Here is a 12567-nt window from a genome sequence, read left to right on the forward strand (position 1 = left end):
TGGCCAGTTCTCTTCCCCAGTGGAGATGGTTAACTAGCGTGTGAGGATCTCCAGAGGCCTCCAGCATGCAAGCCAGATAAAATCCTCCAGCTATGTAACTGGGGAGACAAGACCAAGAAAGAAAATGTATTTGAAGATTTTCTATAAGCTGTACTAACTGAAACTAAGGACAAGAAAAAGTCTGTGTCAATCTCAAAGTGGAGGAGACTCCAAACAACTTCAGCCCTAAGTTCCTCTAAAAGCAGCCCTCCAAGTACTCTAAGCCAAGATGGCAGTGGCAGCACAAGCCCACAATCACGGTTGGAGATTACTGTAGAGATCCTCAAATGTTTGGAAGGGTTCTGAAAACAGTGGAGAATGTCATGCCCTGAAATTTCAGAAGTTCTTTCCTGTCCATTGTCCAAATATCAGAGGATCACCTCAGCATTTCCTCCATTAAAGACATTAAGCTAGCATCTCACTAAAGCAAAGTACAGGGGGTTAGATTCAGGAAAAGGGAAACACGTTAAATTTTGGACTTCCAAAGAACCCCTCGTCATCTGCAGAAGTGCAGATACTGCATAAAGACCCTGTGCTCATTACTGACTGGACTTACATCATCTATACAGTTTATAACAACTATTCAAATATGCAATAAGAAGCATGTAAAAATTTGAAATTGGAGATCATCAGCTAACTGTTGCAGAGATGCTTTCTTAATTGTCTGCATAAGGCTGACAGTAGATCTTCTTACCAACAATAATAGTTGCAGATGACCTGTAGCCTTAACTCAGAGATCTCAGTTCCACCCAAGGTAGAAAAATTGTTAGGTTGGTGGACTTCAGGGTTACCCTTGATATGGAGCTTCCCATCCAGAAATCCAGTTGGGTCATCTAAACCACAAATGCTGATCTGAGCACATGGGAGGCCCACTATAAGGAAGCATTGATTTTGTGATCACCAGAGGATCTCAGAGGAGCATAATCTCAGGAGTATAAAACCTTCTGGAACTCAAGATGATCAGATTGGCTTTGCTCTACTTCTCTCACCTTCTACAGGCACATCATCTCCTGATCAAGATGGGCACTCAAGGTCTGCATCAAGAGAAGGGGGGCCCTTGATCAAAATTAGTCAGTGGTACACAAAAAAGGGACCCTCAGTACCTAAAAGGGAAACAATCTCTAGACCTAGCAGATACTATTTGCTGATATACATGTCTACAAAAAGATAATGCAACACACAGATAAATTCTTGAGTATTTTATTGATAAACTGGAATATTGTCCCTTACTGAGCCATCTCCAGACTCTGCTTTGCAAAACTCTCAAGAAGAAAAATACCTACACAGCCTAATTCCCTAGAGTAGAAAATTGCAAAAAAAATAAGATTGCAAGAGTTTCATATGGAATGTTTCCCATTATTAAAATTTTGTCCTTTTATGAAATATTGAATGCCAAAGTACATCTTAATGCCTTGACTGACTAATATGGGAAATTATTATTAGTGATGGACATTGAAAAGAGAATTTTTATTTTTCTTCTTCTCAAAATCTGATTTTGTCTAGGCAGCTATTATTCAAGGACAGGTTATGAAATATCTGTTCAGTGTGTTATACATGTCAACCTTGTAAACAGAATGCATTGACAGTAGAAAATGCAGAAACATATTGTTAAAGTATAGTGCATTTATATAAATTAATGATATTTTGTGTCATCTACACTTTTCAGTAACTCCCTTTAAGGATGTATTAAAAATAGAGAAGTATTTAGACACCAGTTTAAATAATAGGATTATGGGCTCCATGGAGCATTGGCTTGATTTTGGATGCTGTAATCTTATAAATTGGAACTGCAGTTTCAAGTTGACAAGTCATTTAGAAGAATGTGCTCTTAGAGTACTGTCTAAGTGCATGATATAAAGATTGGTTGGGTATTTGTTGAATGAGCAGAAAGTGCTTTTGTCCACAAATAGGCAGGTTGCTGATCTTTCCTGGATGCATCCACTTGTCAAATTGTGCTCCAGGGGATCCCTTGACCTTTCATGAGTTGCTTTTGGGGAAAGGAGGAGGATTGTAGTAAGGGAGCAGAGAAGCCTGTGAATTGTAGTCCTTTGGATCCTGTTTGCTTAATTTGAATTCTATAAAAGATATTGCCAGATGACACAAGAAAATATAGGCTAATAATTCTTTTAAGCTCTACTACTACAATTGGTTATACAAATAACTAATGGTTGAGTCCTTAGAAAGTTCATAAATTATGCCTGATAGATTGCAATGAATTTATAGTAATGGGCAAAACCTATTTAAAAGTGAAAGAGAATGCCTTCTTTGTTGATTTACTTTAATAAATAGCTTGGCCTTCATCAGTTTATCACTGATCAATCCTCTTAAGAGTATTATGCCTTGCATAGGGGTTGGTTTCATTAAACATACAATTAAAAATTATATATACACATGCACAGACACATTTTTTAAATTTGTACACTCTGTTCAATATATTCCTGTCATACTTTGGGTAGATGCCAAAGCACATTTAGGAATAGTTAATTCTTAGTTACTGTTTAAGTGAATAGGACTTAAATTGTACTTGGTCTCTACTGAATCAACTTTAAGTTGATAAGACAAGATTTGCTTGTTTTTAATTGTAATTGGACAAATAGATTAATAATTTGTGTTTCCTTTTTACGTTTGGTAACAGTATTTGATGATGGAGATGAAAAAACTCTTAGACGTTCTTCGCTTTGCCTGAAAGGAGAGAGACATTTTGCTGAAAGTGAAGTAAGTATTTCTGATTAAATGAGAATTAGCTTCTTTTTGTAGATCCATGCTATTCTGAATTTTATTTAGTTATGTTGAAGGAATCTGGCATGTTATCCCACCAATTAAAGGAATGTAGTAACCTGGCTTTCTGAAAATAATGGATCATGATGTGAGTCTAAGAAATCATTACTGCTTCTCAAGGAGACCTTGCTGTTGAAGTCATAAGCTCATGCTACCATGATTAGTTTTTTGTAGAATGGAAAGTGGAGCAGAGAAGATGGGCCATTTGTACAATACAAATTTTAACACAAAATATGCTTAAATAGGTTTGCTTTCAGTGATGATAATGTGTATGTTAAATGTATACAAGCATGCTTATGTAAATCAGACTAAAAACAAATAGCTAACATCAGCATGTCCACAGGACAAATAAATTCTATAACAGGGAACCCAAGCATTTAATTAGCTGTGAAAACGTATATAATATTTACTGCTCTATCAAGAGAGAAGTTAATTTCTGGTTAACTTCTTAAGCTATAGTCTCTCTACACTTTGGTGTGTTTGTGTAAACCATTCTACACCATGGTAACCTGGTAAGTAACTCCAGAGTCTATGAATTCGCAACTGAAAATTGCTAACATGTGTGCCTACCTCTCCAGAAAAACAAAAAATGCATAAGCAACTGAGAACTGTTGCTCTTCACAGTGCAATCTTATGCATGTGTACTCAAGAGTAAGTCCCAATGAGTACAATGAGCCTTACTTCCAGGTGAGTGGATATGAGTGTAGCCCTTAATCTATTTCCAGACTCTAATTCAATGCTGTTTATGTCATATTTTGGAATTTCTGCAGCAAGAGTGATTTTAAAAAGGATGTTGCTGCTGTTTAGCATAGTGAGAAGCAGATATTTTAAAATTTCTCCAAGATGGATCCCTAGGTACATTGTTATCCCAACAACCCTGCTCTTATTTGCTTTCTAATTATTCCTTCTTGATGGTTCTTCATCCTACTGCAGAGGGCAGCTGATGCCATTGAGAGTACTATATCTTGGTTCTGTAGAATCAAAAGTTAAATAGAGGGTGTGGGGGAGAGAAAACAGGAATGACTGTACTTACACATTTGTGCCCAAATGTTAGGTATTTTGATAGGCAGAGTATATTGTTCAGTGCTGCTCCTTCCAATCTCTGGCATGCTCTTCCTAGAGAGCCTCACCTGATACCTACATTAATGTCCTTTTGGCTCCAGGCAAAAACTTTTCTGTTCTCCCAGGCCTTATAGCAGCATTTATTATTTGTTATTTATCATTTCTTCCAGTCACTGCAGAGAGATGATAGTTTGGTCAGTTTTAGCTTTTGTTGGGGATGAATCTTGTCAATATGCTAATTGAATTAGTTGCTGGTGGCTGGTTTACATCTGTTTTATGCTGAGTTGGATTTTATGACTGGATCTTATTGCTGAAGTATGGCTGGGCTGGTTTTATTGTTTTATAATTGAATTGCTTTGTTTATAATTTTGTTTCTTTTGCTGTTGTATGTTGCCTAGCAACTCATAAATGAAAATTTACTTTTTTTAAAAAAAAACAACCTTGTAAAAGGCTAGTGCTATGGAAAGCACTTCCAAAATTTTGTTGGAATTGCCTAACATCCAAATGCTCCGTTTAGACTTCTTGTGTGCTCGTCTCTTCTTCTGCTGCATGAGAACTTTTGCCAAGTGTAGTTTCACTTTCAAAGAATCTTGGCTTAGCATTATGTCTGGGCCAGGAATCTTGGGTTACAACATATTCTTGTCAGTCTCAATAAATCCATGGTTATTTAGTTACTGTTTGTTCTAAACTAGAATTCATTATTTTATATATTATGCTAAACCAAAATTGGTTGGCGGTGGGGAACACCCTACTCTCTGCAGAAGTCCTCCTCCTGACTGTGCAGGAGGAAAATGAGGAAGCATTTCTCTCAAGCTATTGGAGTCCTGTCCATATAGCACTAAACTGTGGTTTAGCATTACGTATAATTCGAGCCATTGCCTACTCTAGAAGATCACCTTTCAATTTAATTTAATTGCAGTTTTCAGTGCTGTGTAATGCATTCATTAATATTCAGACATGCTTGGTTGATGAAAATTCCTGGGTCAGTTCAAATGGTGATAAATGTAATGTATTTTTCAACAGACACTAGATCAGCTCCCACTTACCAACCCTGAACATTTTGGGACTCCTGTCATAGGAAAGAAAACAAATAGAGGAAGGAGATCTAATCACATGTAAGTTGTTTTTGTTTGCAATTGTTTGTTGATTTGTTATTATCTTAATTTTCAGCAGGTGGTTTGAAGTTGGTAGAAATGTATCGCATAATTTAAACTGAAAGTGCTGTTATGTGGCCCAATGTGTATTGGAAGCAGGACATAAGGGCTATTAAAAAAAACACAGACAAATTTGTTAATGGCGTGGGACAAGGCCACAGCTGGCCCACTGTATCTTAGAGTGACATAAGAAGAATCTTACTGGGTTAGAGTAAAGGCCTATCTTGAGACTGACCCAGAAACTCCAGCGGGTGCAGAATGCCGCGGCGAGAATCCTTAGGGGTCTTTGCTGCGAGATCACATTCACCCGGTGCTATACCAGCTGCACTGGCTCCCGGTGGGGTACAGGATCAGGTTTAAGGTGCTGGTTTTAACCTCTAAAGCCCTATATGGCCTAGGACCCTCGTACCTACGGGACCGCCTCTCCTGGTATGTCCCACAGAGGAACTTACGGTCTTCAAACAAAAACATCCTGAAGGTCCCAGGCCACAGAGAGGTTAGGCTGGCCTCAACTAGAGCCAGGGCTTTTTCGGCTGTGGCTCCAATCTGGTGGAACGCTCTGTCACAATATACTAGGGCCCTGCAGGACTTGACATCTTTCCGCAGGGCCTGCAAGACAGAGCTGTTCCACCAGGCCTTTGGTGAGGGCAGCCTGACTCCCTCCTTTGGCAATCTTCACAGAGCTCTAGCCCAATGGTTGCCATCAATTTGATTTAAACTAATTTTATAATGAAATGATTTTAGAATGTTGTACTATTTTATTGTTGTTAGCCGCCCTGAGCCCGGTTTCAACTGGGGAGGGCGGGATATAAATAAATTTTATTATTATTATTATTATTATTATTATTATTATTATTATCATCATCATCCTTTTCCCCACAGTGGACAATAAGGTGCTTCAGGGTAACACACAAAAAGGGCATAAACACAACAAAACTATTTTTCTGTTTCCTAGTGACTAGTACTCAGAGGCATACTGCTTCTGAACCTAGAAGTTTGGCCATTAGTAAAAAGATCTTGCATGAGTTCCTCACTTTAAAACTAAGCCAGTGGCCATCATTAGATATTGTGGCAGTGAATGCCCAGTCATAAGTAAGATATGTCTATATAAGGAGGTACTTTTTAGACAGTCCTGAATCGACTGTTCGTTATTTTTGGAGGTTGGCTTCATGTGCTGGTAGTTGTAAGGTAGAATCAACCCTTGAACTCCTAGTGTAAGTACAACTTTCCCCTTGTATTTAGTAGTGGGCTGAACAGAGGCTACTCAAGTCTGCCATGCTTGCTTCTATTACTGAATATGGGTATTGGATCTTGCTGCTGTTCTTTATTTAAATATTTTTTGTTGTATACAGTGGTGCCCCGCAAGACGAATGCCTCGCAAGATGGAAAACCCGCTAGACGAAAGGGTTTTCCGTTTTGGAGGTGCTTCGCAAAACGAATTTCCTATGGGCTTGCTTTGCAAGACGAAAATGTCTTGCGAGTTCCTGTGGGGTTTTTTACCTCCCCCCCCCCTTTTCTAAGCCACTAAGCCGCTTATCTGCTTATCCGATAAGCCGCTAATAGCGCTAAGCCGCTAAGCCGTCAATGGGCTTGCTTCGCAAGGCGAAAAAACCGCTAGATGAAGAGACTCGCGGAACGGATTAATTTCGTCTTGCGAGGCACCACTGTAATATATGGCGGGCGTTGCGCACTTTCAGAAAAAAAGTGGGGGTAGTCATTGATACCATGTTATGGATTTATGTTATGGGGGGCACAGGTGACAGAGATACTGTTCTCTGAATTTTAACTCAGCAGATCAAACATTGAAATAGAGACATAAATGCAAATGTAATGAAGCACCTATATTAGAATATATATTTCTTTTTGTGTGTGTTTGCATATGGCAAAACACTGTTTGTATCTTTTTTCAAAAAGTTGCAAAGATGTACCAAAAACCTTTCCACCGAAGAATCCTTGCCAAGTGCACTGTGAATACAAGCACTTCGATAATGGCTTATTCTTGACTAATCTTGGTTTTTGTTAATAGTACTGTTTAAAGTTTTGTTTCATCTGTACTCTTCTATCATTTGCAAACACAATGTATTTGTAGTTGGTTTTAATTCAGCTTGAAATCAACAGGTTTTTCTTTCACTTGCTACTTTGTTTGTATCAGGATTCTTAGTGAGACTTGCATAGCTTTGGCAACAAGACTTATCCCTTTATTTCCAATAATTATGACATATGTATTTTGTCCAGTTACTTGCCTCAAATGGTTATCCAGTTAAACTGTCAGGTTCTAACTATTAACTTGCTCCTCTCCCCCTGATTGGATGACAATCCACCCAGCCCTGATTGGTTTCTGAGTCACTAGAAGGCTGACCATCATATGTGAATTCGCCTTCACATGGGGATTTAAAAACTGGTGGCTACCATTTGTTACTTGCTCGCAATTCCCCTCAGAATAATACTATGTGATGTATTGTCATTCCAAGGGCATTATGAGGAACATGGTGGCTACAAGCATGGAATACTACTTTCACGCCCCTGGGAGACTGCTATCACTGTACCACCACTGTTGGGGTGGAAAGAACGAAAAGAGAGAGTGAAAGGGATGGACCCTATAGCAGTCCCCACTTCCCAAAATTCAAGCTAAAGTTCATTCGTAGTTTGACCCAAATCAAAATTCTGAACTCTATAGCACAATTTAACTTGGAGTTCTTTTCCTTATAGCCCAGAAGAAGAATCTTCCTCATCCTCAAGTGATGAAGATGAAGATGACAGAAAACAAACTGATGAACTGTTAGGAAAAGTTGTTTGTGTAGACTACGTTAGTGCTGATAAAAAGAAAAACCTCTGGTTCCCAGCTCTGGTAAGTGTTTCAATTTTATATTGTTTAATAGCTTTATTTTGAAGAGAGAGAAAAGTACCTAGAAATTATATTTTGCACTTTGAGATATTCCTCTTTCATAATTTAAAACCACCACGTTAAACAAGGTCAGAATAGTCATACTATCTACAATTCATTTGAGCACACTAAGGGCAGTAACTTCATAAAGTGCATATATTGTAAAAACTGTGCAGTTTAATAACCCGTAAGTGCCAAGTCAGTCTGTATACAATAAAGCAGAATTTTTTAAAAAAATGTAAAACAGAGCACTGCTTCTTTTCTTTTTTCCTATTTTATGGTCCCTATTATTTTCCATGCTATTAGTTCAGCTTCCAATTGCATAAGAAGGTCAAAGGCAAAAGCTGCTGATTTGTTCCTATTTTATGCTACAAAACATACAGATTGCTGGATCTGTATTCTGAAGTGGTGTACCAGTTGCTAGGGAGAAACAGCAGCAGTGGGCTACTTTTTTCATCCTCTCCCTGTGGGCTTCCTGAAAGCATCTGGCTAGCCATGGTTAGGAAAACAGGCTAGACTAGATTGACCCTGAGTCAGGAATGTTTTTATCAATCCTTTTGCTGCATGGAATTCTTTTACATTTACTTACTTGAGAATATTAACATTTTAAAAATAAAATGCCTCCTCCCCCAAAATTGTGTAAATCATGTCACATTAATTACAAGCATATAAGTGGTTGCAGATAGAAAACTTGTTCATAAATTTTAATGAATATTTGCAGAACTGTAAATGTGATCCTAAACTGTACAGTTGACATTAAATAAATCATCATTATTTTTAATTTATTGTTTTGGCTTTCAAAAGCAATGCACATGTCACATCCATTATAAAAGAATGGCTGAAGCATGAAATATTACTTAATAATGTTCTAGAAGAAGGTTGCATTAGGTTCGTGCTTCTAATGGAAGATTGTGACTTAGCCAAAAGCACCATAAGGTCACATTTTTAGAAACTGAAATAAGGCAAATCAAAGATCTTAGAAGCAATGTGCCAGTTTTAAATAGGGAAGGTAATTTAACAAGTGGCTTAATTCATATGATGTAGGTGATTATATTTGGCTGAAGTTGCTGAGCAATTTAAACTCTTTGTGAAATCAGTAGTGAATAGGGGTCCACAAATTTCTTCCTAGCTTACTAACCCACCGTCCCCTAGAAGACTCTGAAGAGAGGAAAGATTGGTATCTCAATTGCTGCTGGGCTTTTCAGAAGCATAGGCAGCAAGGGGCTTCCTCCTTCTCTCACTTCTGCACCAGACACTGAGGAAGCAGTGGAAAGGAGCATCACATCTTTCTCTGAAGCTCTGTGGGAAATGAGATGAAAGGGCTCTCCCCCAAGTCCTCTGTGTATACAGAAGACTCAGGCAAATGTGTGTGTGCCTTTTATCTCACTCAGTGCTAAACTTAAAGAGAAGGTAGAATGCAAGTCCTGTCCTCCTTGTTGCTTCTGTTTCTTCAAAGCCCACTGCAAAATAAGACAACATCGTCTCCCCTTCTCTGAATTCTCTGCACAGGTTAGAATACTTGGAGAGGAGCAAAGCCTTGTTTTTCATGCATGGCACAATGGAAGGCAGCCTTCACACAAGTTCCCTGAAGTTTTCAGAGAACTCTGGGCAGGATTTTTGTGTGTGCTGAGCATCCATGACAGGGACAGTCAGTCACCTCTGTGACCAGTTTTTTGGACTCTAGAATATGAACAAAAAGTATCTTCGTTGAAATATCTCAGAATGGTACCAAATATTGATATAAAATATTTTAAATATTTCCTTTCTTTTTATGCAGGTGGTTTGTCCAGACTGCAGTGATGAAATTGCAGTCAAAAAGGATAACATTCTGGTTCGTTCTTTCAAGGATGGCAAATTGTGAGTAGAAAGATTTCCAGTGTCATTATTTATACCAACTAGCTAATACAATCTGTCATTTCTACTCACTGACGTGACATATATAGGGCTTTATTTTTAAATGCCAGTAAGAGGGAGGGACAGGAAGCACAAACCAACTGTTCATTCTACCTTCCACCCCACTCATGTCACTTACATAGAGTGCCTAGCATATGTGTTAGGAATCAGGTTGCAATTTTGTGCAGCTGTATAAGTCAAAGGGTGGCTGCTTTACATACTTGTTCTATATGTCAAAGTTTGTTTTTGTGATGGACAATTTCTAAAGAGTCTGTTCTTGATTTGGTTAACATGCCTGTGTATCACTGTAAATCACAGTAACACAGTATTATTTCAGCTGGCTTCAAAATAATGTAAATGGCGGGCCCATTTCTGACCTGATTCATGCCACTTTTTCACTTGAGAAGAATTTCTTTTCTTTAAGAAAGTATCAACAAGGAAATGTCAGTCTTGTCACCTTTTATAAAGTCATTTTTCTCCCTTCACTGAGAGGCAGACATTCCTAGGTGGGTTAGGTTCTGCCTCTGGAAGGCAGGACTGAGGAGCCATTTTTTGAGAGGTGTGAACCACTCACCCATCTCCCATTTGTCTTCTTGCTTGACACAAGAAGGCAGGGTTTTTGTAAGGATTGCCCTGTTAAGCAGCTGCCATGGATACAATTGTCTGTTCCTACTGCTTTCCACTCACAGAAAGCTTGGATTGAAAGCTCTTGCACAGAATTAAATCTGCTCTGGTAATGGACCCAGGAATCAGTACCTTCTTGATACTCTTGCTAAATGAACATAATAACAGCAGACAAGGTTTATATTAATTATAATGGTTATGGACCTGGTTTTTTTGAAAATACCAGGATGGTATGTTTGATCCATGGATGGAAAGAATGATTTGTTATTAAAGTTTTGTAATACTATATTATTATTATTATTATTATTATTATTATTATTTATTATTTAGCTCTTCCGTACCAAGGAAAGATGTTCGAGAGATTAGTGATTCTTCACCAAAGCCTGATGCTGCATTAAAGCAAGGTAAAGGCAATATAGAATTAAGAAAAGATAGCATTTTTCAGCTAAATTTGGCTAGAAATCTGGCACACACTATGAGGGACAGCTGTGCTACAAAACATGAGGGTGCTACATGTCCCACCAACTGCTAAACAATTCCTACCATATTTTCCTGCAGTTCAGCCCACTCAAAGTTGCTCTTTCCTGTTCCCTACCCTAGAAAGCTCCTCTTATTAGCCATGATAGCTAAATGGAACCTTCATGTTCTCAGGTAGTATACTTCTGAATTGTATACTCACTGAGTACACTCAGTGAATACTGGGTGCTGGGGACAAACAGCAGGGGAATTTGTTCCTTTCACGACCTGTTTATAAGCTTCGCACTGGGATTTGACTGACCAATGTTTGCAACAAGAGTGCTAGACCAAATGGAGATCAGTGATTTGCCCAAGGCTTCAAAGAAAATATCAGGCAGAAACTCTGTCTTAAACACCAGACTACTTCTGTGATCTCACATTTGTTGCTGCAAAAAACATTTTAAAGAAGGTGAATGACTGAAGCTGAGAGAATGGTGACTTACCCGAAACCAGAACCTAAGTATAAAGAAGAGCAGGAGTTGCCTTCCTTTTTGGACCAGGGAACACATTTTGAATTTTGAAAGGGTTCTGTCATAAGATGGCTGCCTTAGGGGTGTGAACAAAGCACAAAATGGCTGCCATGGGGAGCATGGCCTCACATAAAATTATAGAGAGTGCTTAACCTGTTGAATTTCTGCATAGAAAATGAGGCAGGCCGGTAAAGTGTATTAAAGGGGCGTGGAAGCAGCAGCTCTTTAGGACCTCAGGATTCCTACTGCCTGGTATCAATCACTTCACACATTGACTAAAAACACTTGACCAGGTAGGAGAGCCAGGCTTGCTCATTTTACAGACATTCCTTAGAAGAGTGTTCCTGCGTGTTCTGCTTCATAACTATGTTTCTAGCAGGGCTGGAGACTTGCTTAAAAAGAAAGTAAGCTCAGTCTGGGGCCTCCATGGGAGCACAAATGAAGACTCTTGTGGGCACCATGGCACTCACAGGCTCCAGGCTGGTGTCCCCTGAGGTGAGCCAAGTAAGTTCACCTCCAAACTTCAGTTAAATTTTCCTTTAATTAGGTTACCTCCCAAATCTGTTCCTCTTCAGCTAATTTACACCACACACATTCATCCCTTGGGCATTCACACAAAGAAAGAAAAAAATGTATTTTTCATCTGTGCTTTCCCAAAGCTCCTGTACAGGAGGGGTGGGGAATCTGTAGCCCGTCAGATGTTACTGGACTCCCAACTCCCATCAGCCCCAGCCATTATGGTCAGTGGACAGGGATGATGGTTGTAGTAGCCCAGCACCATCTAGAGTGCCACAGGTTGCCCACCTCTGTGAACTATTAGCAGTCCTCTATTCCAGCCTGCAGTTCAGCTCAAGAACGACGACAAAAAGCATGAAATTTCAGACTGGCAGCTGTTCTTCAGTCAGCAGCCACCTGATATGCTGGTCCTGTCTGGCTCCATTACATCTCTCCCACACAGCTCCTTCATGTTATAACCATACAGGCAGTCTCTGGCTTTTGCTATAGGGACAGCCAGGAGATGAATCCTGCAGAGACACCTTCTGAGCCCAGCAACCCCCAAACTGTAATATCAGAGAAGGGGTAAATAGGGGTCAGCTGAATTTTCATTACTTATTCTTTTAATGTATTTGAAATATGTACACATTGC

At 39.1% G+C, this 12567-nt stretch overlaps 1 protein-coding gene across 5 annotated transcripts in view; it reads left to right on the forward strand.

The window, feature by feature from the left end:
• The window catches only part of ARID4B (AT-rich interaction domain 4B), an 84163-nt gene that overhangs the window by 39126 nt on the left and 32470 nt on the right, over positions 1-12567 (forward strand). For all 5 annotated transcript variants that reach the window (XM_079971804.1, XM_079971802.1, XM_079971803.1 and 2 more), the window contains exons 6-10: positions 2675-2754; positions 4903-4994; positions 7743-7881; positions 9695-9774; positions 10765-10838. In XM_079971804.1, coding sequence (XP_079827930.1) covers positions 2675-2754; positions 4903-4994; positions 7743-7881; positions 9695-9774; positions 10765-10838 — 465 coding nt within the window. The remainder of the gene's footprint in view (positions 1-2674; positions 2755-4902; positions 4995-7742; positions 7882-9694; positions 9775-10764; positions 10839-12567) is intronic.

The sequence above is a fragment of the Podarcis cretensis genome (assembly GCF_951804945.1).
Source record: "Podarcis cretensis genome assembly, chromosome: 3".
NCBI lineage: Eukaryota > Metazoa > Chordata > Lepidosauria > Squamata > Lacertidae > Podarcis > Podarcis cretensis.